Source organism: Abrus precatorius, unplaced genomic scaffold (assembly GCF_003935025.1).
Source record: "Abrus precatorius isolate BTA unplaced genomic scaffold, Abrus_2018 Scaffold4, whole genome shotgun sequence".
NCBI classification, from domain to species: domain Eukaryota; kingdom Viridiplantae; phylum Streptophyta; class Magnoliopsida; order Fabales; family Fabaceae; genus Abrus; species Abrus precatorius.
The window spans coordinates 18,837,653-18,864,028 of NW_020874384.1; the positions used below are offsets into that span (position 1 = coordinate 18,837,653).

The window sequence follows — 26,376 nt, forward strand, 5'->3', positions numbered from 1 at the left end:
TCACCATGTTAGACTTCAAAACTGAAGCCACATAATAATCAAAACCACTTTATCTATTTTGGTTTAGCCAATTAATGACACGAATGAACTCACAATTAACTTTTATGTTTTCCATATACATTGATTTAATAATTTTTAACTTAATTTTACTACTCTGAAAAAACAAATGGTAGGACAAATTCAGTGAATCCAATCATATTAATAAAGTGTATTTCATTATAAAAATAAAATAAAATAAAGTGCATTTCGTTAAAATTTTAAAAAGTAAAATGACGCACATGCAGTTTATTAAAAATGGAGGCATTGATTAAGAAAGCGCAGTGAAAAATAAAAATAAAAAATCCTACAAGTCATACAATACTTTTATTAACTTATCAATTAGGAGCTTTGAAGCTAAAAGTTTTTTTATTTTTATTTTTTGAAAAAAAATCATAATCAAACATCTGTAGTACAGTAGTATTTTATTGCTTTTTTTAAATAAGCTAGTTGACTAACAACTTACAAGTTACTTATTTTATCTTATTAAACATAAACGTGTTTTGATAAGGTAGATAAATAAATTTTAAGCAAGTTTATTAACTTTGAGTTAGCTTTTAACGTTTTAATTTAACTTTTAACTTTCGACTAAATTATTTATTAATTTCATCAAACACACCAATACTATAAAAAAAATATATATTTGATGAAAGGAACAGAAAGTATTTAAATATTCTAAATACGAAAAGGCTGAAGAAAACGTTATGAAAAATATTAAAGGTTTTAAAACACAATAGAGGTAAATGAGAAATCATAATAAGGCAGTAAACATAAAACAAAACAGAATTAAAAACTTATGAGTGCCAAAACTGTTTATTAAGTCAAATTTTAAATAACATATAGAATAAACAACAAAGACAATTTAGTAAGAATAGTTTATAAATTAAACATTATAAAAACTAGTATGAAAAATAGTAAAAAAAATACAGCATTAATGATGATATTAAATATAAAGAAACTAGAATAATTAGGGACAGTTGGATTTGAAATAGAAAAATAGAAGGCAAAGTGCGTGTAATGGGAAGGAAGAGGGCATTATTCGCGGATAGTTTTAAAGTGGACGTACGAATGGTAGATTACTGTGATGGTGTTTGAGATTGAAATTAAAAAGCAACATCGAGCTCTGGTATTATGGTGATGGTGGAAATTAATTAGTATTAATAATCCTAATAAACATTAGAGATATTCCCATTTCCAGGTAAGAATGAAGGGAAGGAGAATAGCAACAGCAACAAAAGGCCAGAAGCATGAGGACAAAATCGTCCATCAAATAAAAGAATCGAAGCGCATTCATTTCTCTCTTTGTCGTCTTCGAAAATCATCAAAAGCAGGTGCACCCCCCTAACCTTAACCTTTACTTCACCTGCCCCATTACCCATTACCCATTACCCATTACCCATCCTTTCCCACTAAAACCCCTTCCCAATTCCGTTACCGTTATCCCTTTCTCTCTCCCTCTCTCTCCTTTTTTATTTATTAACACTCCTTCTTCACATTACCCATCCCTCTCCTTCCACCTAGAATCCTACTTTTTGGGTCGCAGGAGTGAGAAACGCCAAAAGGGTCTTCACTTCCGCATGAAGCGTCCACTTTCGTCCGCCGCCGGCGCCGACCGGAAGATGAAAAAGGTGAAAGCGGTGGAAAGCGATGACGAAGAGGGTAACGATGGGAGGATTGGTGGTGGCCTTGCCAATTTCGACGAGAATCTTCTGTTCGAGGTGTTGAAGCACGTGGACGCGAGGACGCTGGCCATGGCGGGTTGCGTAAACAAACAGTGGCATAAAACGGCACAGGATGAGAGACTCTGGGAACTGATCTGCACAAAGCAGTGGGCTAACACCGGGTGTGGTGAGCAACAGCTACGATCCGTGGTCCTTGCTCTTGGTGGCTTTCGTCGTCTTCACTCGCTTTACCTCTTGCCCCTTTCCAAGCCTCAAACATCTTCCTCGGCTTGGGGTCCCATATCGCAGGTGATTCGGTCGAAGCCGCTACCTCGTTTGGGGAAAGACGAGGTTCATCTCTCCCTTTCACTTCTCTCTATTCGCTACTATGAGAAGATGAATTGCAATAGAAGCAGATGATGATTGTTCCTTCCATTCCACGTGTTGTTCTAAATCTAATTTCGGCTTTCGGGTTTTTCTTTTGCTTTTTTTTCATTTTGTGCGATTTTTAGATTTATGTCGCCAGATCTGGTTTTTATTCGGGCAATTAATTAGTCTAAGCTGGATGTGTAAATTGAGGGGGAAGAGAAGACTGATGAGAATGTATAATGTTTTGTATGTACTTTGATTTGACGATAAATATATATTGGGATCGAATTATGATATATTTTTTTTTATGTTGAGATTGAATTGCTTATTTTGGGGGTTGTGTGAATAGATTAGGGTTTGGATCTGAGGGAAAAAGGGAATTGATTTGGTGCTGAATGAGAAATGGGTGTGGTGGGTGGAGTTGCCGAAAGGGGATGAAAGGAGGGATGGGGGGTCCTGAGAGTGGTTTTTCCGAATGCGCACAAAGAGACAGACGCCGAGGTCTTATTGTTGTATAATAAATGTCTGGTACTGCCTATGTTTTCTGGCTCTTATTTCGGCCCAATGGGTAAAAGACACACGAATGAGTTTGCCCTTCCATTGGTTCTGCAAAAGCCAAATTTTTCTTGAGGGACGATATTTGTCGCTACGGGGATCCATCTTATTTGTTTCATTTACTCCACTTTTTTAATGCATTACTCTCTTGGACGAATTTATAACTTTTCTTCTTCCAGCTTTTGCATTTCTTTCTTTTCATTATTTTTAGTTACAAGGAGGAAAGAGCCCCAAGATCACACTATTAACAAAAACTACGGCCTTAAAACTCAATTAGCATCGGAAAGTTCTAGAATCTCCAAACGATGAACCAATTTTTCATGGTGCGGGCAAAATTGTTAACTTCTCACTGGGTATGTTCTCAGTTATGTTACTTCACAAAAAAGTCAACGTAATTAGAAGAATTAGAGTCCTCCCAAATGGCTGAAATGTCTCCATCATAGGTAATCCGTCGGGCAATTAGAATGACCTTACAACTTAGCAATTGAAGCAGTAGAGATAAAGTAAGGTTTCACTCCATCAACGATCCGCAAGAGTAGTCAGGGGAAGAAGAAGGTCACCACCCCCAGCATACAAGACTTGTCTACGTTACACTTTACCCAACTTTCAAAAGCCACATGGTGAACCCATGCAAAGGGGACATGGGGAATTGCTCCATTTCTAGACTCTTTCATCAGCAAGAAACAGTATATTATCTTAACTTGATGCATGTTTGGATGCGTTTATTTTGTTGAAAATAATCTTTGATATACATACTCAAAGATAATGGATGATTAATATCACTTTTAAATTTTTATCTAATATGTCAATATATAAGGAGATGGAAAGAGAGGAACGAACACGCGAGGAAAAAAAGAAGCCCCCTAGTATGCGTGAAATGGGGACGGGTGTATGTTTTTCCTTAATTTGTTTAAAAGATAAAATCTTTTTTAATAACATAAAAATAATAAATAAAATTATATAATAAAAGTTCAATTTTTTATGTTAATTTTTTTATTTGATTTTTTACTCGTATAAATAAGTAGAGATGTTTATTTATTTAATCTAAAGAACACGTATTTTTAAACTAATTTTCTTCTATTTGTTTCTCTCATTTCTTTTTAACTATTTCACTGTTGGTTCAAAAAAATTGATTACGTGTTTCTTTTTGGGTCGATCATTACTATTTTCTTCTAACACCACTGTTTTTCCTTCAGCTAATCCGCACCAACTAACAGTTGAGCAGAATTATAGGTTCCAAGCAGATGCTCATTTGCTTATGCAAATTAATATCCACACAGTTCTCAAGCTTTGCAATAAACTATATAAATGATTTGATTAGTCGATGTTCTCGTTAATAAAATTTCACAGATGACCGATTTGTTTACACGTTTGGTAAATTGATAATATACAAATGATTTCTTACTGAATGATGAAAGATTATTATTCTTTGTACATAAAAGTGGAGACACATTAGACAATAGTGATAAATTCTCGCTTCCACCCTTATACAAACAGATTGAAAATACAATAAATAAACATAGAAGTACAAAAGTTTATCTGCAATCCCGCAAATTACTAATGCGGGATATGGAACTCTAATTTCATTACCAAAAACCGCAGGCTTGCTCCCTCTCTCTCAAAAGAAAAATTATTTTTTGGTGTTGTTTATTAATTAAATTTATAGTTTTTATGTAAAACAATTATATTTAACATTGTTATAAATTATCGAGGTAAAAATCTAATTTTAATTAATAAATAACATCAAAATAATTTTACCTAAATTTCATAAAAGAAAACAATTAAAATAATTATATATTTAAAATTGGGGAAATATAACTTTTAAATGAAAGAAATATATGCATTTATTAAAAATATAAAAATTCAATGAATTACTCGTTTAGTAATTAGAAGAATTTGTAAATATAAAAAATAAAAATATACTTATTCGTAAGTTTTCATTGTACATTTTTAAACACGTGCTACAAAAATAAGTTTTATTAATAGATTAATTTTAAACACTTAAAAATTATTTTTATATAAAAAAAATAATTGTATTTTTATATTCTTAATATAATAAATTTTTTATTTTCTATTTATTTTAAATTACTTATTTTCAATTCTGAAAATTAAAGTTAATATTTTTTGTAAAAAATATATATATATTAATTTTAATTAAAATTAATTAATACATCCTATATTTTATTTTATTTAATGAAATTTATGTCTTTGTCTTTTAAATATAATGACATAGTTTTAGTTAATAATAAAAAATCAAATTATATTTAATAATCATTAACAAGTGTTTTGAGGTGACAAAATAGACTTAGATCAACTAAACCTGTCCAATAAAATAGTATAAAACAATAATATTTTTTTTCCCACAAGTTAACAATAATTTATATTTTTTATATATTTTTAGAAGTTATAAAAAATTATCCCTTTTATTTTCTATCATTTATTAATATTTTGTTTACTTTTAATTACTTATTTTTAAATTTTAAACACTAAAGTTAATATTTTTTAATAAAAAATATATATTATTTTTAATTAAATTCAATTAATACATCTTATACTTTATCACAAAAAAGTCTTTATGTAATAAAAATATATCTTTGTCTTTAAAATATAATCACCTAATTTTAGTTAATAATAAAAAATAAGTTCTATTTAATAGCCGTCACTATATAATATATTATATGAATTAAATTTACAAAAAGTTCATGAAAGTTAGTTTATTTTGAACACTGTTTTTATAAATTTAAATTAAAGTAATGTTAATAATACACTTTCAAAGAATTTTTATATAATATATTTTTTATTATTAGTTAAATTTTATTTAAATTTATAAAAAAATTATGTAAATTTTATTCTTAAATTAATTTTAATTTTTTAATTTTTTAATAAACCTTAATCAATAATTAAAATGCATTATTAATATTTTTCAAATTATATTTAAAATTTTTACCTTATGGGGCTAAAACTTGCTGCTTGTCATGGCCAACTCAAATGAGTCGTAACTTATCTTATCACCTTTACATGTATTGATTGACACACGTTAATAAACCGCCAATATTTAAAAAAAAAAAAGACAAAAAATATTAATTATCACCGCTTATAATTTATTTACATTAACAGCAATAAAATATTGATATATTTACTCTCTTTTTTTTGTCGTGTTTGATTTATTTACTTAAAGAGGCTAAAGTTAACCTTTACCTACTTCTACTTGACCGAATAGGGAAGAGAGAGAGGGAGAGAGAGATCTTGGTGGGTTTTGGGTTTAGGGGGCAGAAATTGGTTCTTTTCTTCGGGGAGGATAAGGAGAAGGGGAATCAATTATCAATCTGATCGCGAGAGAAAATGGGGAGTTCCAAGACAATCACTGAGGTTACCGACAATTCGAATAGCAATAGCAGCAGCACCGCTCACAACCATATCTCCTTTCCCCCCTTTGCCGAAGGAGAAAAGGTCTTTGCCTACCACACTGCTTGTCTTTACGAAGCCAAGGTAACCTTTCTTTTCCCCCATTTCCAAAATTCATCTCAATTTATTTAAATCAATTATCTATCTCGTTTTAAAGGTTCGGCAAGTTGAGTACAAGCACAAAGGTTGGAAGTTCTTCGTTCATTATCTCGTAAGCATTTCTCTTCTTTTGTTATTGTTACTATTCCGTTATTCCCCTTCTCATTTTCTCAATTATTTTGTTGTTAAATTTTCAGGGTTGGAAGAAAAGGTAAGCGTGTCATCGTCTTATTCAACGTTATGTTAAGAACTGCGCCACGGCTTAGTTTGGAAGCTTTTGTGTTTTGTTGCAGTTGGGATGAATGGGTTGGTATTGATCGTTTGATGAAACACACGGAGGAAAACATGCGCCAGAAACTTGCCCTTGATGAGAAACTTGGCAATGATAAAAATGCAAAACTCCCACGTGGATTGGTTAAATCCAAGACTACTAATGGTCAGATATTTCTTTTCTTCACTTTAATTATTTCAATACTATTTACTTGCTGTATTTCTTGGAGAATTTCTCAGCAATTTTCACTTCCCTTGAATGCTATTGTTGACACACAGCACAAAGTTCACTTAGTGACTGTGCGAAAACTGCATCAATTAGCAGCATAACGTAGGATTTCGTTTTTCTATATCTTGTTCTCAACTACAGAGCATAAAGGTTGATGTTATCTGACTAGCCATTTAGGAATTCAACTAAATGGATCATTGTAGTTTTCCTGGTGGCAATATGAGATGCAGATTCTATATTTATTTGTCTCCTTAGTTAACGTGTAAAGTTTAATGACTTATCTTTTAAAATATTGCAGTCAATTTGTTTAGTGAGTGATGGTGGAGACTTGGGAGGAAATAGATATGGGGCCAATGATAGAAAATGTTTATGCTTAGTTGGAGCCCCACACACAATAATATAGATCTGACCATGTACAATGCCTTGCATGATTAATAGTTGGGAGCCATATAGCCAAGAATATATATGATCTAATACTCAATGCATTTGTTATTTTAATTAGTTATTCTTGTACCTTTTGTTGTAAAATAATTGGGCTCTATGATTAATTACCACATGCAAATATGTTTAGATCAACTTTTACTTCAGTATGTGTCCCTACTATTTCTCTAAGACGTTCTGAAAAATGCAATGCAGTAACAAGAGGCAGGAAACGGAAGAATGAATCTGTGATTAAGGTACTCTCTCATTTTAATTTTTAATTAGTATAAGGCACTGGTCATACACCCATGCTTCTTTGAAGTTCATGTAGATCTTCTGCATCAATATAAACTGTTAGTCAAGTTAGTTAGACAATTCAAGTTTTAATATTGCAAACTTTTCACGCATGGTTTGCTCCATGTGGATGTAAGGGATTGTTTTTTCACAAATTCTTTTTTGGCCTATAGGGTATAAATTTAATTGATTTTATTGTTTGCTTATTTCTAGAGAAAACCTGTGGTTCATCCTGACAAGCTTGTCAACATTCAGATTCCTCCAACACTAAAGAAACAATTAGTTGATGATTGTGAGTTTATTACCCATCTTGGCAAGGTAGTGATATCTTTTTTAATATATTAATTCAATTTCTAAGGATTAGTCAGTGCTTCATTTCTTTCAGACGTGAGTTGACATGCAGAGATAGCTTGTTAGTTGTTACAGAACACAGTTTTACTTCAGAGAAATCATTTTCTAATTGTTGAGGTTATGTTTTTTATTTTTCTTTCTGCAGCTCGTTAAACTTCCTCGAACTCCTAATGTGAATGACATATTGAAGAAGTATTTTGATTACAGATTGAAGAAATGTGGATCGTAAGTACATGCTGATGCCATTTTTAAAGCTTGATGTCAAATATTTTTCTATCTTGGGAATGTACGTGTGTGTCACATTATATTGAACAGTTAAGCAATTTAAACGACAACCTGGACCCATTAATTTTTTAAAATCAAAGTTGTTATTATTCTTAAGAATAAACCACTTCATTAATCTTTTGACAAATCATTTACACTTCTATTATGTATTCTTTTCGGATTGTAATTAGTTTTTCTGTCCAGTCAATGCCATATCCAAGTACAAAGTTCCATTTTAATTAGTCTCTGCCAGTCTGCCTACAATCTGCTTCTTAAGTCCCTTATTGTCTTGTACTTGTCTTTTTTAATTATTTAGTGCCTTCAATTCATTACTCCTCCAGCTGTTTGTTTTTTATACAGCTACAACACCCTTTATATATTTATTATGGTACTTATTTTTACTGTTTTAATGCTATGTTGTATATAGGATAGCTGATTCAGTTGAAGAAATTATGAAAGGATTGTGTTGTTACTTTGACAAAGCACTGCCAGTGATGCTCTTGTATAAGAATGAACGCCAACAGTATCATGAGGCTTGTCCTGCCAATATCTTTCCTTCTACTGTATACGGTGCTGAGCATTTGTTGCGTCTCTTTGGTATGCTCATTTGTCTGCCACTAGACAAGCTTATTACATGAAGGATTACAAGTTTGACTTTTTGTTAGTTTGTCATGACTTTTGATTCATTATTGCATCAAGTTGTAATGGAAATACAAATGGTGATGGGGTTATTCTGCCCCGACAGGACTGAAAAATGCTGGCCCTTAGGTTAAGCCTGACTTGAGTTTATTATTGCTATGAGGTCAAGTTTGCATTTTGTAGAGATTCATTATCAGGACTTCCAATACTTTGTGATCCTAATTACTTGTGCTTTTTTTTTTTTTACTGGATTTGAATTTTGAAGTTAAGTTGCCCGAGTTATTGTCTCATGCTAGCATTGAAGAGGAGACATTGACAGAACTTCAGGCGCAATTACTGAACTTTCTCAGGTTTTGATTTTTTCCTCCTAGTTTTATGTTTAAAACAGTCATTGGCGATGGATTTAAATGGAAAAAAATTCTATTGGCAGTTGACATTGATTTTGTGGTGCAGGTTCTTGCGAAAAAACCAGAACACGTTTTTCCTTTCTACCTATCATGTTGCAGAAGATATTGAGAACAGCTCCAACAAACAAGGTGACTAGGCTTGGGGACAACAATTTATTCTGCATTGTACATAATACCTGGTATAGAATGCTTTTGTCACCGTTGCAGTTTGCTTGTTGAACAAAATTTGAAATCAAATTTGCGAAAGTAAACCCGTTGTTTTGAGATCCCAACATATCCAGGGTACGGAGAGTGTAACATTTACAGAAGGAAAATGTTTACTGACCCTCAATTTTAAATGTTAGTTTTATTTCTGAATTTCGTTTTATATTGAACATGCTTTTTAAAATAAAGGTTGTGATTTCACTGTCTACCCAACGCTCTTTTAACGTGTATGTGACGATTGGTTCCTAACTCCCTACCACAGCCGCACACACGGTGAATTTTAATCATACAAGTTAGATTTATTTTGGTGCAAAAATTGTTGTAGTTTAACTTTTATTGCATTTCGATGCCTATTGCATACTTTTCTATTCCCGTTTTAACATTGATTTTATATACTTATAAAATATATGAATCGGGGTTATATGTATATTAAGTTAATTTTAACTGAGAGTTTTGTTTGGGAATATTATATCTATATACTGTGCGTTATCAAAGTAAAACAATTGTTAATTTGTACGTAGTACAAAAAATTGAACTAGTTATTTTTAAAACTTAGAAGAATATATTGAGCGGGAAGAATGCTCATGACTTGAAGGAACAGATGACCCTAAAGCTACCAAGGGTTCAAGGCTAACTCATTTCATTTTATTTGGGAAGATGATGGTCAACAATTACATAGCTGTCCCTCTTCCTTTCTAATGTCACCTTCATTAATTTGAATAAATATTAATTCAATAATTCACTATATTTTATACATTCCTTTGCGATTAAGTTATAATTATATTTGAATTAGAAAAAATTATTTATGCCAATATAAGATAATAATTTCCGAAACACGAGGGTGTGAAATATTGTGGAATAGTAGAATGCCTTAATCGTTGACTTGAAAAGAGAATACCAGTGGATAAGAGAAAAATAATGGAGGGCTATAAACATCATGATATCTTTTTATGATCCTAAACATCATACTATATATATATATATAATTCTCTTTAATATTTTAAAGTAAAATTATAATGTATTAAGTATATATATATTTTGTATACATATACAAATGAATTATTCATCAATGTATTATGTCAAACCTATAAAAATAAACTTCGATTTATTTACATGCCTAGATTTGAATAATTTTCAGAATTGCCATCATTTTGCTAGGGGAAAAATCAAATCCGACTTGTTTCAACGTGCGAAAATAGTCATAGAAGATGATAATATATAAAACGATGTCCTTGTCAAACAATATTCCTTCAGACAAAAAGTCTTTCTCACGTAGCCAATGCCAGAACGATGAAGCCCGAATTTATATATTCAAGTCAAATATAGAATGAAGGCAGCAGTACTATTCTGCTATATATATATATATATATTATTTATTTATTTAAATAACAAAAATTTTAAGAATTACTTAAAAAAATATTTTTAAAAACTGTTATTTTTCATTATGGGGTTATATATTTTTTACATTAAATTTTTATTTTTATAATTTTATTATAATAATAATAATTTTAAGTTTAAAATTTTATAAAATTTTAAAATAATTATATAATATTTTTTAAATGAATTTAATAATATAAGTGAAATGCGCAACTTGAATTTGTAAACTTAAAAGCGGACATTCGAACTGTATTCATAGTACGTACTATTATATATCGAGGTTGATCAACGTGAAAAGTGGGATCCTGCGAGTTCGTGAGATTCCATGGCTGTAACATACCCCTTGTCGTTGATCCTCCTCTCTCTTGTTTTCTCTATACATCTTTCATCTTCAGAAATCGAAACTATGCGTCAAGGTTCATCCCTCTCAGTGGATAATCCAAACGACGTCATGCTCTCACCAAACGGCATGTTCTCCGCCGGCTTCTATGCCGTTGGCGAAAACGCATATTCCTTCGCCATTTGGTTTTCCGAACCCCATCCCCAAACACGAAACCCCACCGTCGTATGGATGGCAAACCGTGACCAGCCTGTAAACGGCAAGCGCTCAACGGTATCCCTTCTTCACAGCGGCAATCTCGTCTTAAACGACGCCGATAACTCCCACGTTTGGTCAACAGACACCGTTTCACTGTCCTCCTCTGTGCACCTGCTTCTTAACGACACCGGCAACCTCGTTTTACTTGAAGAGGATGACGGCGTCGTTTTGTGGCAAAGCTTTGATTTCCCTACAGATACCCTTCTACCTCAACAAGTGCTCACCAGATACGCAAAACTAATATCTTCTAGAAGCAACACTAACAAGTCCTCGGGTTTTTACACCCTTTTCTTCGACAACGATAACATTCTTCGTCTTCTCTACGATGGTCCTGAAGTTTCAGGCCTTTACTGGCCAGATCCTTGGTTTAACAATTGGGAGGCTAATAGGGCTGGTTACAATAATAGCAGAGTTGCAGTGATGGATACTCTTGGCAATTTCAGTTCTTCAGATGATTTCAATTTCATGACTACTGATTATGGCACCGTCATACAAAGAAGATTCACCCTGGATCACGATGGGAACATTCGTGTTTATAGTCGGAGATTAAGTGGAGAAGAATGGTCTGTTTCATGGCAAGCCAAAGCAAGACCATGTAGCATTCATGGTATTTGTGGCCCCAATAGTTTATGCACTTATAATCATGATCGTGGTTTGAATTGTTCGTGCCTTCCGGGGTATAAGATGATGAATGTTGGTGATTGGTCTTATGGCTGTGAACCGAAATTCACTGCGTCTTGCAACGTAACCGAGTCTCGGTTTTTGTATATAAGCAACGTGGAGTTGTATGGCTATGACTATGGGATCATGGAAAACTATACGCTTAAGCAGTGTAAGGACTTGTGCCTGCAGTTATGCAACTGTCAAGGGATACAATATACCTATGTATTTGGGCCCAACACTTATACATGTTATCCGAAGTTGCAGTTGCAGAATGCTTATCGTACACCGTATTTTAATGCTGATCTGTACTTGAAACTCCCAGCAAACAGTTCATATTCTTTTGATGACGTAGATGATTACAGTCTTGATTGTTCTTCGAGTTCGAGAACGATGCAGCTAGAGAGAGCATATGAGAAGGGTCATGGAAACAGATATTTAAAGTTCTTGATCTGGTTTGCAGGGGGAGTGGGAGGGCTTGAGGTTTTGTGTATATTTCTGGTTTGGTTTTTTCTGGTGAGAACCAGGCAACCATATTCTGGTGCAGATCAACGAATCTATAATTTGGCAATGAATGGTTTTAAAAAATTCAGTTATTCTGAGCTGAAACAAGCCACCAGAGGCTTTAGCCAAGAGATAGGAAGGGGTGCAGCAGGGACTGTATACAAAGGTGTGTTGTCTGATCAACGAGTTGCAGCAGTGAAGAGACTCAAGGATGCTAATCAAGGAGAAGAAGAGTTCCTCGCAGAAGTAAGCAGCATTGGAAGGCTTAACCACATGAATTTGATTGAGATGTGGGGGTATTGTGCTGAGGGCAAGCACAGGCTTCTGGTGTATGAGTTCATGGAGCATGGCTCTCTAGCAGAAAATATCAAGTCTAATGAGTTGGACTGGGCCAAAAGGTTTGATATAGCCTTAGGAACAGCAAAGGGTTTGGCTTATATCCATGAGGAGTGTTTGGAGTGGATTTTGCATTGTGATGTGAAGCCCCAAAACATACTTTTGGATTCCACCTATCAACCCAAGGTAGCAGATTTTGGGCTGTCCAAGCTGCGGAACAGAAATGATACTAAATACTCCAGTTTTTCAAGGATACGAGGAACCAGGGGTTACATGGCTCCTGAATGGGTTTTCAATCTACAAATCACCTCCAAAGTTGATGTTTATAGCTATGGAATTGTTGTGTTGGAAATGATCACAGGAAAGAGCGCAACAAAGGATGTTGATGCAACTACTGATGATGGAGTAGAGAAGCAGCGTTTCAGCCTGATCACGTGGCTTAGACAGAAACAGAATGAAGGATCTCGGTGGGTTAATGAAATCTTAGACCCCACCATAGAAGGAGGTTATGACGAGGGTAAGATGGAAGCTTTGGCTAGAGTAGCTCTGCAATGTGTGGAGGAAGAGAAGGACAAGAGACCCACCATGAGCCAAGTAATAGAGGTGCTTCAGAAATGTAGCCGCGAAAATGATAATCAGTGATCATCAAAAATTAAGTGTCATCTCATAAATAATCCGAATTTAGTGCACTCAAAAAGGGTGCAGATAGTGTCATCGAATATAAAATACTGCTACGTTACATTTTGAACAATACAAATTTAAAGTAATAGTATTTTACATTCGAATGTACCAACTGTGCTGAATCCAAAACCTCTCATGAATTATCATTAGGAATGGTGGACCCAGGACTCTCCCGTGTTCAGTGCTGCAAACTAGAAAAATTGAATAGCGTGTTGTATATCTTAAAATGAAAGTATTATGATTTGGTGTTGATGTGTGTTAATCATAAAAACAGTCTTTTAGTTTTCATACGAAGGTTGCCTAGTTTAATTTTATGTAATGACAAGAATCTTGTGTAATGGTTTCCTTAATTAAATGGTGTGCATAGGTGTGTATCATGTTTAAATATTTAGTGTCAAGAGTAATCCCTAAGTATGTCAACTTTTTTTCAGTGACTTGATCAACAAAGCATACCATATCGCTATATCCATGTAAGTTGTTCGTAATTTTAGGCCAAGCATGTGTTGGACAAGATAATTGAATAATTTATGCATTAGGTAGTTTATTTGACCTAAAATAAATTATTGAGATGTTTAGTTAGGATTTATTTATTTATTTATTTAAAAAAAATTACTAACTTTTTTTTTCCTATTAAAAGAGGCTACACAGCCCAACAAAACACAATTAACCTTCTATTCTAGAATTACAGATACCTACAAAATTCAAGCTTAAAAAGAGAAGTAAAGAAAGAGGACCCTTATTAACATAAATAGTATCTATAACAGCCTTAAGACTTAATTTGACTAATATATCAGCATATTTATTATCTTTTCGTACTTATTAACATAAATATAATCTATAACAGCCTTAAGACTTAATTTGACTAAAATATCAGTATACTTATTACCTTCTCTACGAATATGGTTGATTCTAATGAAAGAAATATATTTGAAAATATTTCTAATAACAATAATCAAATAAAAAAATAGATAATTATATCTAGAAATATTCAGCACTAGCTGCACAACATTTTTAGAGTATGATTCAATCCAAATTATTTGAATTTGCTTCTGAGTTACCAACTGCAACCCATAGAACAAACTCCATAATTCAACTTTTAAAGGTATGCAAGGCTCCAGACTTATGTATAAACCAGAAGTGAATTTTCTATTACTATCTCTGATTAATCCTCCACATCAGCATTTTCCATAGAACAGATCCCATAATTTAGCTTTTAAAGGTGTATGAGAAATATGACTAACTCTCCTCTTTGTCCTAGATGTGATTTTGATCCAAAATCTATAATTCATGTATTTAGATACTGTTAATTTGTCAAACAGGTCTGGAACTTTAAAAATTGGGCATCTTTCTTTAACACGGGTCTATTGAACTAGCTTCTAAATAATTTATCTAATTCTCAATTGAATAATGTTTTTTGTTAGAATAAGTTGTTTGGTCTATCTAAGTATTTATGTAAGGAAAAGAATTGCGTCATTTTCCAAAACTCTGTAAATACTCCTAGTGTTTTATATCATAAAATTTACTATGAATTTGATTACTTGATTACTTTTACAGAAATAAGGTAAAAGCTCTTAATAAGCTATCAAAAAATTCTATTTAAAATAGATAATATCCTCTCCCCAAAATCATTTAAAGCTAAATGTTAATGTAGTTGTGTCACAAAAAATTACTAACTTAAAATTTCATGTTCAATAAGCTAATATAAGTAACATATCACTTATACTCAGGACTTTTACCATTTTTATCTATTATGTCTTTGTTAATTTTAAAATCTGTAATGTCCCTAATTTTTTTCTCTTGCAAACTATATTTTATTAATATATTTAGAATTTAATTTAAATATATTAATAGTGTAAAGAAATTACTTTGTCATCAAATTATAGATTGACATATCAGTAAAAGTAATTAATATAAAAAAATTTATGATATATTTTAATTGGTTGACGCTGTAAAATTTTTTACATTAATGTATCAAAATTAAAGATTTATTTTATGATAAATTTTAGGTATAATTTTTAAATACACTTTTTATATTAGTTTTTAAATTTTAATTTTATTTTAATAATTTGTAATAACTTTAAATATAGATATTTATATCGTCACAAGTATTATGTTTTTCTTATCTAGAGAAATGAGAAGCTACGACTCCAATTGTTGCCAAAAAAAGTCATGTTGGGAGCGCTATATTTCAATTCACTTGATTTCCAAAAAAGGAAGAATGTTAGAAAAAAAAATTTTTACACACATTTTTTAATAAATATTTAATTATCAATTAAAATTTATTAAAAACTGTAAAAATCAAGTGAACCTTTTTTTTTTTTTCCTTTTAATCTATTATTTCTCTTTTATACTTTTATAAATTTTAATATCAGTTGAGAATGTGTTAAAGAACATGTAATTACGATTTATATATCTTGCTAGGAGACATGGAGATGATGGAAACTGCCAGCAAGTTTCGGGCACTTCACTCATAGGTTCAAGAAAGAATAAATACGCCTTCGTTTTGTTATTCCAGTCGAATAATATGGCTAGTTGATAGAACGTAAAAGCCATCAAAATGGAATTAACAGCAAGTTCCTGCTGTGTTTATGGAGTAGTGTTTGGAAACCTTTATCAAAATATGTGGGGATACTTTTCAGAAGGCTCAACATTGCATTGGGTATATCTATGGAAAGAGCCCCATGACAGGTGTCCAAGGAATTGATGGAACAGAAACGAGGCAGCGTTGGCTTTACCATGTCTATAAGAAGACGAAAGATGCTGTTGCGGAGACGTTAAAAGCCATGAAAATGATTAAAACATAAACACTTGCTCTCGTTTCTTTTTCTTCTTGTCTATTCTATTAGCACTTCTGTTTTCAGATATACTTGTACCATTTTCTTGTGCAAGTATTTGTATTCATACCAAGATAATTATAACTAAAAATAAATGTACAAATAGTAGGGTCTATACAATTATCTGGATTAACATGCCCTTTTAAGTGCAGATAGTACTTTAAAAAGCAGAAGACATGATGAGTTGGTAGCCATTATCAAAGGATTGCGCAGTCACAACATGCAATCTCCCTGTTTGATTACGACATTGGAAAATCAATAATAACAACAAAAAAAAATCTTTTTACTGGATATGAAAATTTATTATTTTTTGAGTCGCATACATGTAGCTTTGTTTGTGGCATTAGCTGATTCGGTAACTGCGGCAGGGATATGAAATGGGATATAGAGTTACAAAATGTGAAAAACAAGTACAGTCCAACTGTGCAATAGCTAGTAACTGCCAAGATCCTGTAATTAGCACATAGAAAATGTTCTGAATGTTTATGGCAGAGCACGTAATCCATTCCACAAATTCTTAGTCCTACCTTTGTTGTTTAGGTCTGATAGTCCTACGTCACTTGTTTTTTATTTTTACCTTTCTTCGGGCCACGGTCCTTTGTTGCTTTCGGCCAGCCCATAGTCCCACTTCACTAAAATGAACATGGTTTTCAGTTAAACAAGACAAAAAAAATATAGTATCTATAGGCCCAAATAAATTGTTTGCTCTTCAACAACCAATATCAATTGTGGAGGAAGGGTCCAACTCGTATCCGTAAGGCCCAAATCATCGATAGAATTTTTTTTTCTTTCAGTTTTATTAAATTCAGTATTTAAAGATAATTTTAAATATCTAAAAATAATAATTTTTTACTAAAAAAATATTCAATGAATTTAAAATTTAAAAATATAATACTTTTCTTTTAAAGTTATTACTATTTATTTAAAGTGTAAATTAAAATAATATTTTATACTTTTTAACGGATAAAATTATTATTATTATTAAATTTATATTAAATATATATAATAAAGAATAAAATTTAGTAATTTATTTTTTGCTATAAAATTTAGTATTTATTTAAAAAATATATAAATATTTTTGTAAATTTTAAGATAATAAAAAATTACAATCATTAATTAAAATAAAGTATAAAATATCTTTTCTAAACACGGTAGCAAACATCTTTATTAAATTTTAACTTTAAAACTCTTCACATTTTTTTTTTCTTTACGAAAGTTCAATGGATGTACCGTAAGCGGAGACGTTGGAGGTTATTAAACGGACCCAAACCAGAAAAACGGTTCCGAACAAAGTACCACCTGTTATTAATTGATACCAGAAATGTTAACAACATGTTATTTATATTACCTTTCTTTATTTGACAAGTTTATGTAGTATTTACTAAAATTTAGGTTTATTTATTTATAAATAATATAAACTTTATATTATTTATTTATGCTGCACTTACGTTTCACTGAACTGAAATATTGTTTATATTTTACTAAAATAATGCCTTTTGTATATTTTATTTAATAGTAAAACTTGTTAAAAAAATCATGTAAGAAACTGTGATTAATATGTATTTGTAATTTTTTAACTTAAAAAACAAATGTGTTTTCTTATAATTTATTACTACAATAACTCTATTTTCTTTGGTCCGAGGCAGAGTGGGAGTTATAGAACATTTGTAGAGTGGTGGCAATTGGCATAAATGATAAATGTACAAGCAAAAAACAATTGGACAAATGTGTGACATGCTGTATGTAATTCTATGAATCCGGGTGGTCCAGGGGATTTCATTGTCTAGCCAATAAATTTGACCAATCTCACGGATGGAACGAAGTAGAAAATAAGTGCCATTTGCCAAGTTGCTATAGGGCATGCCAATGCTGACATGATTATATTATTTGTTTATACAAACACTACCATGCCTCCAATGGAATCTACGAAATTAGGTTGAAAATACAAATATAGGACATAGCTGCCAGTTGCCATTGATTTTTATTCTAATTATGACAGCTGCCTTCGATTGACCCAAATTCTGCAGTGCATGGTTTCAGTGAGATCACACTCATTTCTTTTGGTTTGACGAGTGATAGTGGAAACTCCCATTTGCCATTCAATATTGCAAGGGGGTAGAGTTTATACTTACAGTCATGTCCATAGACTAAACGATGAGTGATGATTTATAGAAAAGTGAGAGATAGGTTGAAGTATAGGGAAAGTAAGTTTGCAGTGCAGAGATCATTAATTTAAAATGACTATGTTATAGTGAGTATGAAAAGAAAATAAAAATGCGAGATATCAAGACTCTATACATATGTAGTGGAAATCTTTCCCATCGATTATCTTGGTTTGGGAGCCTTGGACAATTGGAAAATGTTTATGGTACATTTTCTTTTTCTCACAAACAATTATAAAAAATCACGTGTTACAAATTAGTTTTGATATACTCTTGGAAATTATAGAAACTTTAATACAATCAACAACTAAAATATATATTATGTATATTTTTATATAATTATTGAAGTTAGTAATTCTCATTCATATAATTATTTATGATTGAATGAAAATTTTTTATATTCTCAATGCATTCTTATTTAATTCGAGAGAGCAAGCTAGAAAAGTCAATAGTTGAGAAGGGAATAAAATGCCCGTGGTATTGGTAGATACAAATGCATAGGTAAGATACTTTGGACTCGATTATGAAAAGTCCATCTCAGTTGGCACTGCCAAGGAAGTTTCGTTTCAGTTTGGTGGAATATGTGTAAACATGGAACTTGTTTCTAGATATTTAATTTGGAAAAATAAAATTAACATTTGCAATCATATTAGAATTAATGTGTGTGAATATATATATATATATATATATATATATATATTATAATGTTTAAGATACATAAAAATAATTTTATAAAATTTTACAAATTATCACTTTTCCTTTTATTGGAAACCTTTTAACCTCCTATTCGTGTTTGTTTATTTTTTAAATTTCAAAATTAATTTTTATATTTTACAATTAAAGCATATATTTTAAGAAAATATATAATTAAAATTAATTTTGACATGCATCTTAATTATATTTAGAGAATTATTAGTAATACACTTTTTATCACATTATTTTTAATATATTTATAGTTATTATTTAAAATTTATCTAAAAAATATATAAAAATATGTGAATTTTATTCTTATTTAATGATTTTTTTTCTTAATATAATTATTTTTATCCATAAATTTATTTATTTATAACAAACAATAGCTAATAGTCGTGAGAATATTAAAAATAATATATTGCTAAATAGTATTTAATAATTTTATAAAATTATTAATATTTATTCTAATTAACTTTATTAGAGAAACATCGTCACTTTTCTTCTAATTCTTACTATAATTTGTTGTTTTAATTAATTTTTAATCAAAATCACATGTATTTTTTATTTAACTTTTTTTCAAGAATATTCAGTAAAGTATAACTGTAAGTAAAGTATAACTATTGATAAAATATAGAAGCTAGTGTCTTAGTCATAGACTCACAGCTGCATATTATTTACTATCTAAGTAAAGAGATAAAATATAGAAGCTAGTGTCTTAGTCATAGACTCATAGCCGCATGTTATTTACACAATATCTAACTAAAGAGATGTCGATCGGGACGTAAATAATAATAAAAAGTGACATGAATTTAAGCCTGTTAAATACATCATATAACCACGACATTCACTGTAGAGATGGTACAAAAATTATTCTTTCAATCTAATCACGTCTGTTTTTTTTTTTTTTTTCATTCAATTTAATTTAGATACGATATGTATTTTGCATCGATGTAATAAGTAAATTTTTTTTACATATATAAAAGCTCAAATTTAATATATTATTTAAGCAATATCAAATTGCTTCACACTCATATCAATCTATTCGAATTGTTTTATTTTTATTAATGACTTTTTGTAATATTTGTTATTATTGGTCAGATTATTATATTTTTTTAAAAAACATTTTCCTTTTTTCTCACCATTTACCAGTTTTTTTTTTTTTTCCTTTTCATCTCTCTTTCTTCTTTCACTCATTTCTAACGAACCCAAATTAATAAGGAAAATATCCTTCTTTTATCATGGCGTGATTTATGTAGATATTTGAGAGGAAACGAGCCTAACTAGGTTAAATCCTCCATAAGATAAACTATTGTTTTGACTTCCTTATGATCTAACTTTGTTCCGTTCCAATAAGAAGAAATTCACTAATCTTTAACTCACAAAGGATCGCCATCTACAAGGCAAAAGGATCTATGAACAATAAATATCTAAAATAAAAATCATAAGTAGCTTTTGGTTGTTATAAGTATCCATGGAGAATAAAAAATGTGGTTTAAATAATATTTGTCATAAGAAATAATAGCATAAATAAAGCTTATTTTCTTATAATACAATATATTTTACAACAAATAAAAGAGATAGAAAAAGAAGAAAAGTACGGGATGAAATTGCAGATTGGCGATGAAACAGACAAAAAAGAAAATTTTATGAAAACGATCCAAATATAATATTTTTCAAATTGTATTCGTATATTATGTTGATTTTTTTTTCTACATCAGAGAGAAATAAAAATTATTTAATCAAATTAAAAAAATTTGGTTGTGTGAATTTATGTTCGTATTCATAAGCAATATTAAAAGAAAAACAAAAAAGCAAAACAATAGAAAAAAAATCGCTCACATTGCATCAGCAAAAAGAATACGTCCAAATCAAATTGTATAACACAGTCTAATTGCTGTAATTAAGAAATACCGTAGAAGAGGACATGTCAGATAAAATAAAAATGTGTAGTCGATCCTTTTTTTTTCTTTTTTACTAGCGTTCACTTGTTATTTATAATAAATACAAACAAATTGTTTTATTACATATAGTTATATTTATTATTTAATATACACTAATTCAAAGTACACTTCAAAAATTTTATTGTCATTTTTATTTTCAATTACACTTAAAAGATTAAAAATTGTCTCAAATAATTATATTCAAAACATTATCCAAAAACAAAATATCACGTATTTGTAGAAGAATCAGAAAACCACAACGCAGTACGCAGCGGCAAAAGTGACAAAACAAAAGATATAACTAACGAGGGAGAACTTCATTTTCTTTCATGGGACTGAAGCATCTCCGCTACTTGGCTCATTGTCGGTCTTTCATTCATGTCGTCTTTAACACATTGCAAAGCCACTTTAACCAAAATCTCAACTTCTGAAACATTGTATTGGCCTTCCAAGTTGGGATCAGCTATCTCCTCAATCCAAAACTCACTCGTTGGTGCAATGTTTATCTTATCTGTTACCCACGTCACCAACCTTCGCTGCTCTATGCCTTTACTGTTCTCAAGGCTATGGATTTCCATAGGACTTCTTCCAGTTACCATTTCCAACACCACAATCCCATAACTATAAACATCCACCTTAGAAGTAATGCGAAGATTGTAAACCCACTCCGGAGCCATGTAACCCCGTGTTCCTCTTATTCTTGAAAAATTAGAACTTCCACGCTCATCTCTATTCAAAAGTTTCGACAACCCAAAATCTGCTACCTTGGGTTGGAATTCAGAGTCAAGGAGAATGTTTTGAGGCTTCACGTCGCAATGCAAAATCCACTCCAAACACTCTTCATGTAAATAAGCCAAACCTTTGGCCGTACCCACAGCAACGTTAAACCTCTTCTTCCAATCAAGTGCATTAGCAAAGAGATTGTTTGCTAAGGATCCATGCTCCATATACTCATACACCAAGAGCCTGTGCTTCCCTTCAACGCAGTACCCCCACATGTCAATCAAATTCATGTGGTTCAACATGCCAATCGTGCTTATTTCAGCCAGGAACTCAGCTTCTCCTTGATTAGCTTCGCTTAAGCGCTTAATAGCCGCAACACGTTGATCACATAAAGTCCCTTTGTACACAATCCCTCCCGCTCCTCTTCCAACCTCCTCTCTGAATCCATTCGTCGCGCTTTTGAGTTCTGCATAGGCGAACCTTTGAAATCCCGTGGCAGAAAGGAGGTGCTGTTGTTGATCCATTTTATCAGGTTGCTTGTTTGTTCTAAACAAGAAGAACCACACAAGGAAAATGCTTGACACCTCAAAGGCCCCAATCCCGCAAGCAAACCAAACCAAGAAACTCAACGTGGAGTTTCTTCTAGGCAATTGATAAAATCTATCCAGACGTTGGGACAAACCAACGGAACAATTCATGAACGAATGCTTAAGAGGCTCGCTAGAAGAGAGAAGAGTCACTTTTGGCAATTTTAGATACATCTCTCCGTCGAAATTTGGGCTGTCCCGTCCATTGAGTAGTATTGTTTTGGGGTAACAATTATAAGTATTAATTCCATTGAACTTGAATTGCACACCCCGACATTTATCACAAAGTTCCAAGCACAGATTTTGGCACTCCTTCAAGCTTGTAACGGCGGTCACATTGAAGTCATAGCCAAACAATTCCGTAGTTTTAAGATGGAGAAAATCCATAGACTCCTTTCTGTTGCAAGAAAAATAAGAAGGACTAAACTCAGGCTCGCAACCCTGAGTCCAATCATTAGGATCCTTCACCTTAAATCCTTGCAAGCAATAGCAAGTCCTTCCCAAAACAGGATGATAAGTGCACAAGCTGTTAGCTCCACAAATGCCATGAACAGTACATGGTTGGGAAATGACTTGCCATGACACCTCCCATATCTCATGCTCCTCGTTGAAGCTATACACACGCAAGTTACCATCAGGATCCATCTTGAGTCGTCTATGCACTATCCTTGGATAATCCGCAGAACGGATTGTAAACCCATCAGAAGACGAGAACTGTCCAAAGGAATCCAACACAGCGGTTTTGCTTACATTGTAAGTGGACCTCCCATTATCGATTGGAAGCTTCCACGTTTCTGGCCAGTACACGCTAGACAAAGTAGCACCCTTGTAAAGCAAACGAAGAACGTTGTCGTTGTCGAAGTAAAGTTTATAGAAACCAGAGGAATAGTTTGTTGTGCTTCTTGATGAAACAAGGCTTGCTTGTTCTGTTACTGCTTGGCCAGGAAGAAGGGTATCTGTTGGAGAATCAAAGCTTTGCCAAACGATAGTGGATTGTGAAGTGAGGAGTATGAGGTTGCCGTTGTTAAGCAGTTTCAGATGTGATTCGAAGGGGGAGCAGGTACCGGTGGTCCAGATAGTGGTTCTTTCTGCGTCGATCAAAACGAGGTTGCCGTTCTTCCAAAGTGAGAGTTTTGAGCCTTTGCCGTTGACGGGTTCGTCGCGATTTGCCATCCATGTAACGGTGGGTGGTTTGGACCTTGTGAACCACACGGAGAAGCAAAAGGCGTTGTTTCCGACTTGAAAGAAGCCAGCGGAGAAGTCTCCATTGGCTGAAACCAGCGTTTCGCTTGGTTTCTCTACCGAAAGTGAAGATCTTTCTGGTAGTGTGTCTGTCACCGCAAAAGCAAATGAAATTGAGGCAAAAATGAAAAGGAGGAAGAAGATTAGCATGTGCATTGTGGGAGTAAATATGTATAGGAATGAACTGATACAACGATGAGTTGTAAGTTATGGGTTATTCCCAACCTGTTACCTGTTTAAATATCTATTTTGGGTTTACCTTAATTTTAGTTTTATCTTTTAATTATCATCCCTACTTCTAATACGTCACCCCCGAATTTTCACGAGATAGTCATCGATATCAATATTTTATATTTTATATGATCAAAATTTAAATAAAATAAAATCATAAAGATCAAAGTTTGAAAAAAAAACTATAAAGATTAAAAATTAAAATTTTATAATATATTTTGAAATCAAAATTAAAAATTAAATTATTTATAAGTTATGATTGATTCTAAATTTTATTAAATATTATATTATAATTTTTTTATACATCAATTTTATTTTATTTTTTAATCAATTTTCTTACCTACCTTCACCCCCTCATTTGTCGCGCTTAAATTGATCAATTTTCTTATTATTGTGGATAAGATGGATGGCTGGCTAATTAGTTATGAAGTTGGTCTTTATTTTTATTAAGCTAACTGATTCTAGGATTCAGCCAATGGATTTTGTATTTTAAATCAAACTAATTTACTTTGGCTAGTTTATCTGTTTGGCATCAAATTTAAATTACTTGTAAAATAATTTCTCTACTTTCAACCTTTTCGATGCTATACGTTTTCACTTTTCAATATTATTATTTAGGCCTCTCTCCTCGTTGTATCTTACATATTCTTGTAGAGATCAAGTACACAATGTTTATTATTTTATTATGTTAAGAGTCGAAGCATATCATGCATGTTTTAATTTTAAATAACGAATTAAATAAACATCAAAGAATATTTAATTCAAGTGATATATATTTATTTTTTATTTAAAATTTTGAGGAAATTAATCTTATCATAGGATGAATATTTTTTATCCGAATAAAATTATTGTTAATAAAAAGTATTTATAATTTAGATAAACATAAAACTAAATCAATAGGAAAATATGAGTTAAGCTGTAATATGAAATGATTGCTGGTGAAATGTTATGTTAACATTTAAATTTGATTAAATGTATAAACTTGTAAAGTGTCGGCATTTTATCTTACAATTAGTACAAATTTAAATTGATGAATAAAACATATTATTTTATAATGTATAAAGTTTTTTTTAATATATTTTTAATGTGTAAATTGAACAAATCCCATATCGGTTAATCGATTTAATTTGGATTAACTTAAAACACACGTGATAAATTAAGTAAATCAATCCAGTTTGCTTTTATATTACAACGTCGTAATTAAATCGCTAGATAGACATATATATCGTATGTTTAGAGAAAACGATAAAATAAGAAAAACTTGAATAAAAATATCATGGATGATATGTTTGTTAAAATTTTTATTTTTATTTTTATTTTTATTTTTCTTCTCTTTTCTCTGCTTAGAAAAAAAAAAGAAAAAGAAAAGGATACACGTAAAGAGTTGAATACATCTAGATTATATAAAAAAGAAAATGAAAAGCATGAGGGTTTCCTTCCAACGTCTTGCATGGTAGCTTCCTGTGGGATCAATGGATTCACGCCCGTAGCGTCAAGGGAAATGACAAAATAATATCAACTTGTACTTGTTTGTAGTGCGCTGGCAATTTCAATCATTATCCTTGTTGATTAAAAGTGATGAATTTAAATAAATCATAGACTAAATTCAAAGTAAAAATTTTAAGAACAAAAATTAAAATCTCATAAAAATACAAGAACGATAAACATAATTTATCCAGGTAGTTTTTTAAATCATTTCAAATAAAATTAAAGCTTAACAATAAAAAATTAACAAGGTAAGTTTTAAATTTTGATTAAAAATAATATAAAAATTCTAAAAAAATGCACACAAATTTTATCATATGTTTATCTCTTCTTCATCTTTTTGTTTTATTTGTTAGGAGCATCAATTTAAAATTTCAAAATAAAATAAGTAAATATCACGGTTAAGTTGTTCAAAGTGTGTGATTCCACTGCATGGTAATAGCTATGTTATTGGAATTATTTTTGACTTATGGAGAAGCTCAATCATTTTTAGAAGAGGGAGATGGAAAATTCCAAATAGCTTTGAAAATAAGCACTTATCTAATTTCGGAAGAAGCCACGCCCCACCATTATATAAAGAGGTCTTGAAGCATTTAAACCTACAGCGAATAAATTACAAGCAAGAATAAGAGATCACTTGTGTATGAGAAAGTGCTAAGTGAATACGGCTCATTTCTTGTAGTTCTCGAGTCGACAGATACATTTTGTAAGGTGATATACATTTGGAAAGGAATTTTTTTTTTCAAAATTTTTAATCCTTATTTCAAATAGTAAATTTTTATAAGTTTTGTTGATCTCTGTTTTAAAAATGAGTTTAAGTATCAAAAAATAAAATAAAAATATAAAAAAACACACAGTTATTATATTAAAGTTATAAAAATATAATAAATATTTTTTTAATAAATTTTTATTATTATTAACTGTTTATTTTTAACTCTAAGAGCTGAGGTTAACAAAATTCAACTTTTATTACAACATTTTTAATGGATGCAAATAAGAAGTGTAAGGTGATTAACCGCACTACTTTTTGTTTTCTTACAGTAGAGACTCATCCAAGTTCTGCTTCCTCATCGACCCAAAAAATAAGAAATACTTCCTCTGAGGGACCAAAATATAAAGT

At 31.3% G+C, this 26,376-nt stretch overlaps 4 protein-coding genes across 5 annotated transcripts; 3 read left to right on the forward strand and 1 right to left on the reverse strand.

The window, feature by feature from the left end:
• Positions 1 to 1,120: 1,120 nt before the first annotated feature.
• LOC113865398 (F-box protein GID2-like) lies at positions 1,121 to 2,767 on the forward strand. The gene has a single exon (XM_027499905.1). The coding sequence runs from the start codon at positions 1,614 to 1,616 to the stop codon at positions 2,115 to 2,117; it is 504 nt and encodes a 167-aa protein (XP_027355706.1). The 5' UTR covers positions 1,121 to 1,613; the 3' UTR covers positions 2,118 to 2,767.
• Positions 2,768 to 5,821: 3,054 nt separating this feature from the next.
• LOC113864752 (protein MRG2-like) lies at positions 5,822 to 9,528 on the forward strand. Of its 2 annotated transcripts, none has more exons than XM_027498819.1 (10): positions 5,822 to 6,110; positions 6,184 to 6,237; positions 6,323 to 6,336; positions 6,419 to 6,561; positions 7,261 to 7,301; positions 7,552 to 7,659; positions 7,835 to 7,914; positions 8,381 to 8,550; positions 8,858 to 8,942; positions 9,046 to 9,528. In XM_027498819.1, the coding sequence occupies exons 1-10, from the start codon at positions 5,964 to 5,966 to the stop codon at positions 9,134 to 9,136; spliced, it is 933 nt and encodes a 310-aa protein (XP_027354620.1). In that variant the 5' UTR covers positions 5,822 to 5,963; the 3' UTR covers positions 9,137 to 9,528. The 2 variants fall into 2 exon arrangements, with proteins under 2 accessions (XP_027354620.1, XP_027354621.1); XM_027498820.1 differs by having other exon boundaries at positions 7,552 to 7,656; positions 9,046 to 9,518.
• Positions 9,529 to 10,905: 1,377 nt separating this feature from the next.
• LOC113866270 (putative receptor protein kinase ZmPK1) lies at positions 10,906 to 13,320 on the forward strand. Its single transcript, XM_027501149.1, has one exon. It carries the CDS (start codon positions 10,906 to 10,908, stop codon positions 13,318 to 13,320), a length of 2,415 nt encoding a protein of 804 aa, XP_027356950.1.
• Positions 13,321 to 20,226: 6,906 nt separating this feature from the next.
• On the reverse strand, positions 20,227 to 23,696 carry LOC113865921 (putative receptor protein kinase ZmPK1). Its single transcript, XM_027500730.1, has one exon. It carries the CDS (start codon positions 23,694 to 23,696, stop codon positions 21,306 to 21,308), a length of 2,391 nt encoding a protein of 796 aa, XP_027356531.1. The 3' UTR covers positions 20,227 to 21,305.
• Between the last annotated feature and the right edge of the window lie 2,680 nt (positions 23,697 to 26,376).

Bases quoted from the DNA above. Each gene is read 5' to 3' on its own strand.
- LOC113866270 (XM_027501149.1), top strand. From the start codon at position 10,906: ATGGCTGTAACATACCCCTTGTCGTTGATCCTCCTCTCTCTTGTTTTC.
- LOC113865398 (XM_027499905.1), top strand. From the start codon at position 1,614: ATGAAGCGTCCACTTTCGTCCGCCGCCGGCGCCGACCGGAAGATGAAA.
- LOC113864752 (XM_027498819.1), top strand. From the start codon at position 5,964: ATGGGGAGTTCCAAGACAATCACTGAGGTTACCGACAATTCGAATAGC. The intron at 6,111-6,183 runs GTAACCTTTCTT...CTCGTTTTAAAG, and splicing joins CTTGTCTTTACGAAGCCAAG to GTTCGGCAAGTTGAGTACAA. The intron at 7,915-8,380 runs GTAAGTACATGC...TGTTGTATATAG, and splicing joins AGATTGAAGAAATGTGGATC to GATAGCTGATTCAGTTGAAG.
- LOC113865921 (XM_027500730.1), bottom strand. From the start codon at position 23,696: ATGCACATGCTAATCTTCTTCCTCCTTTTCATTTTTGCCTCAATTTCA.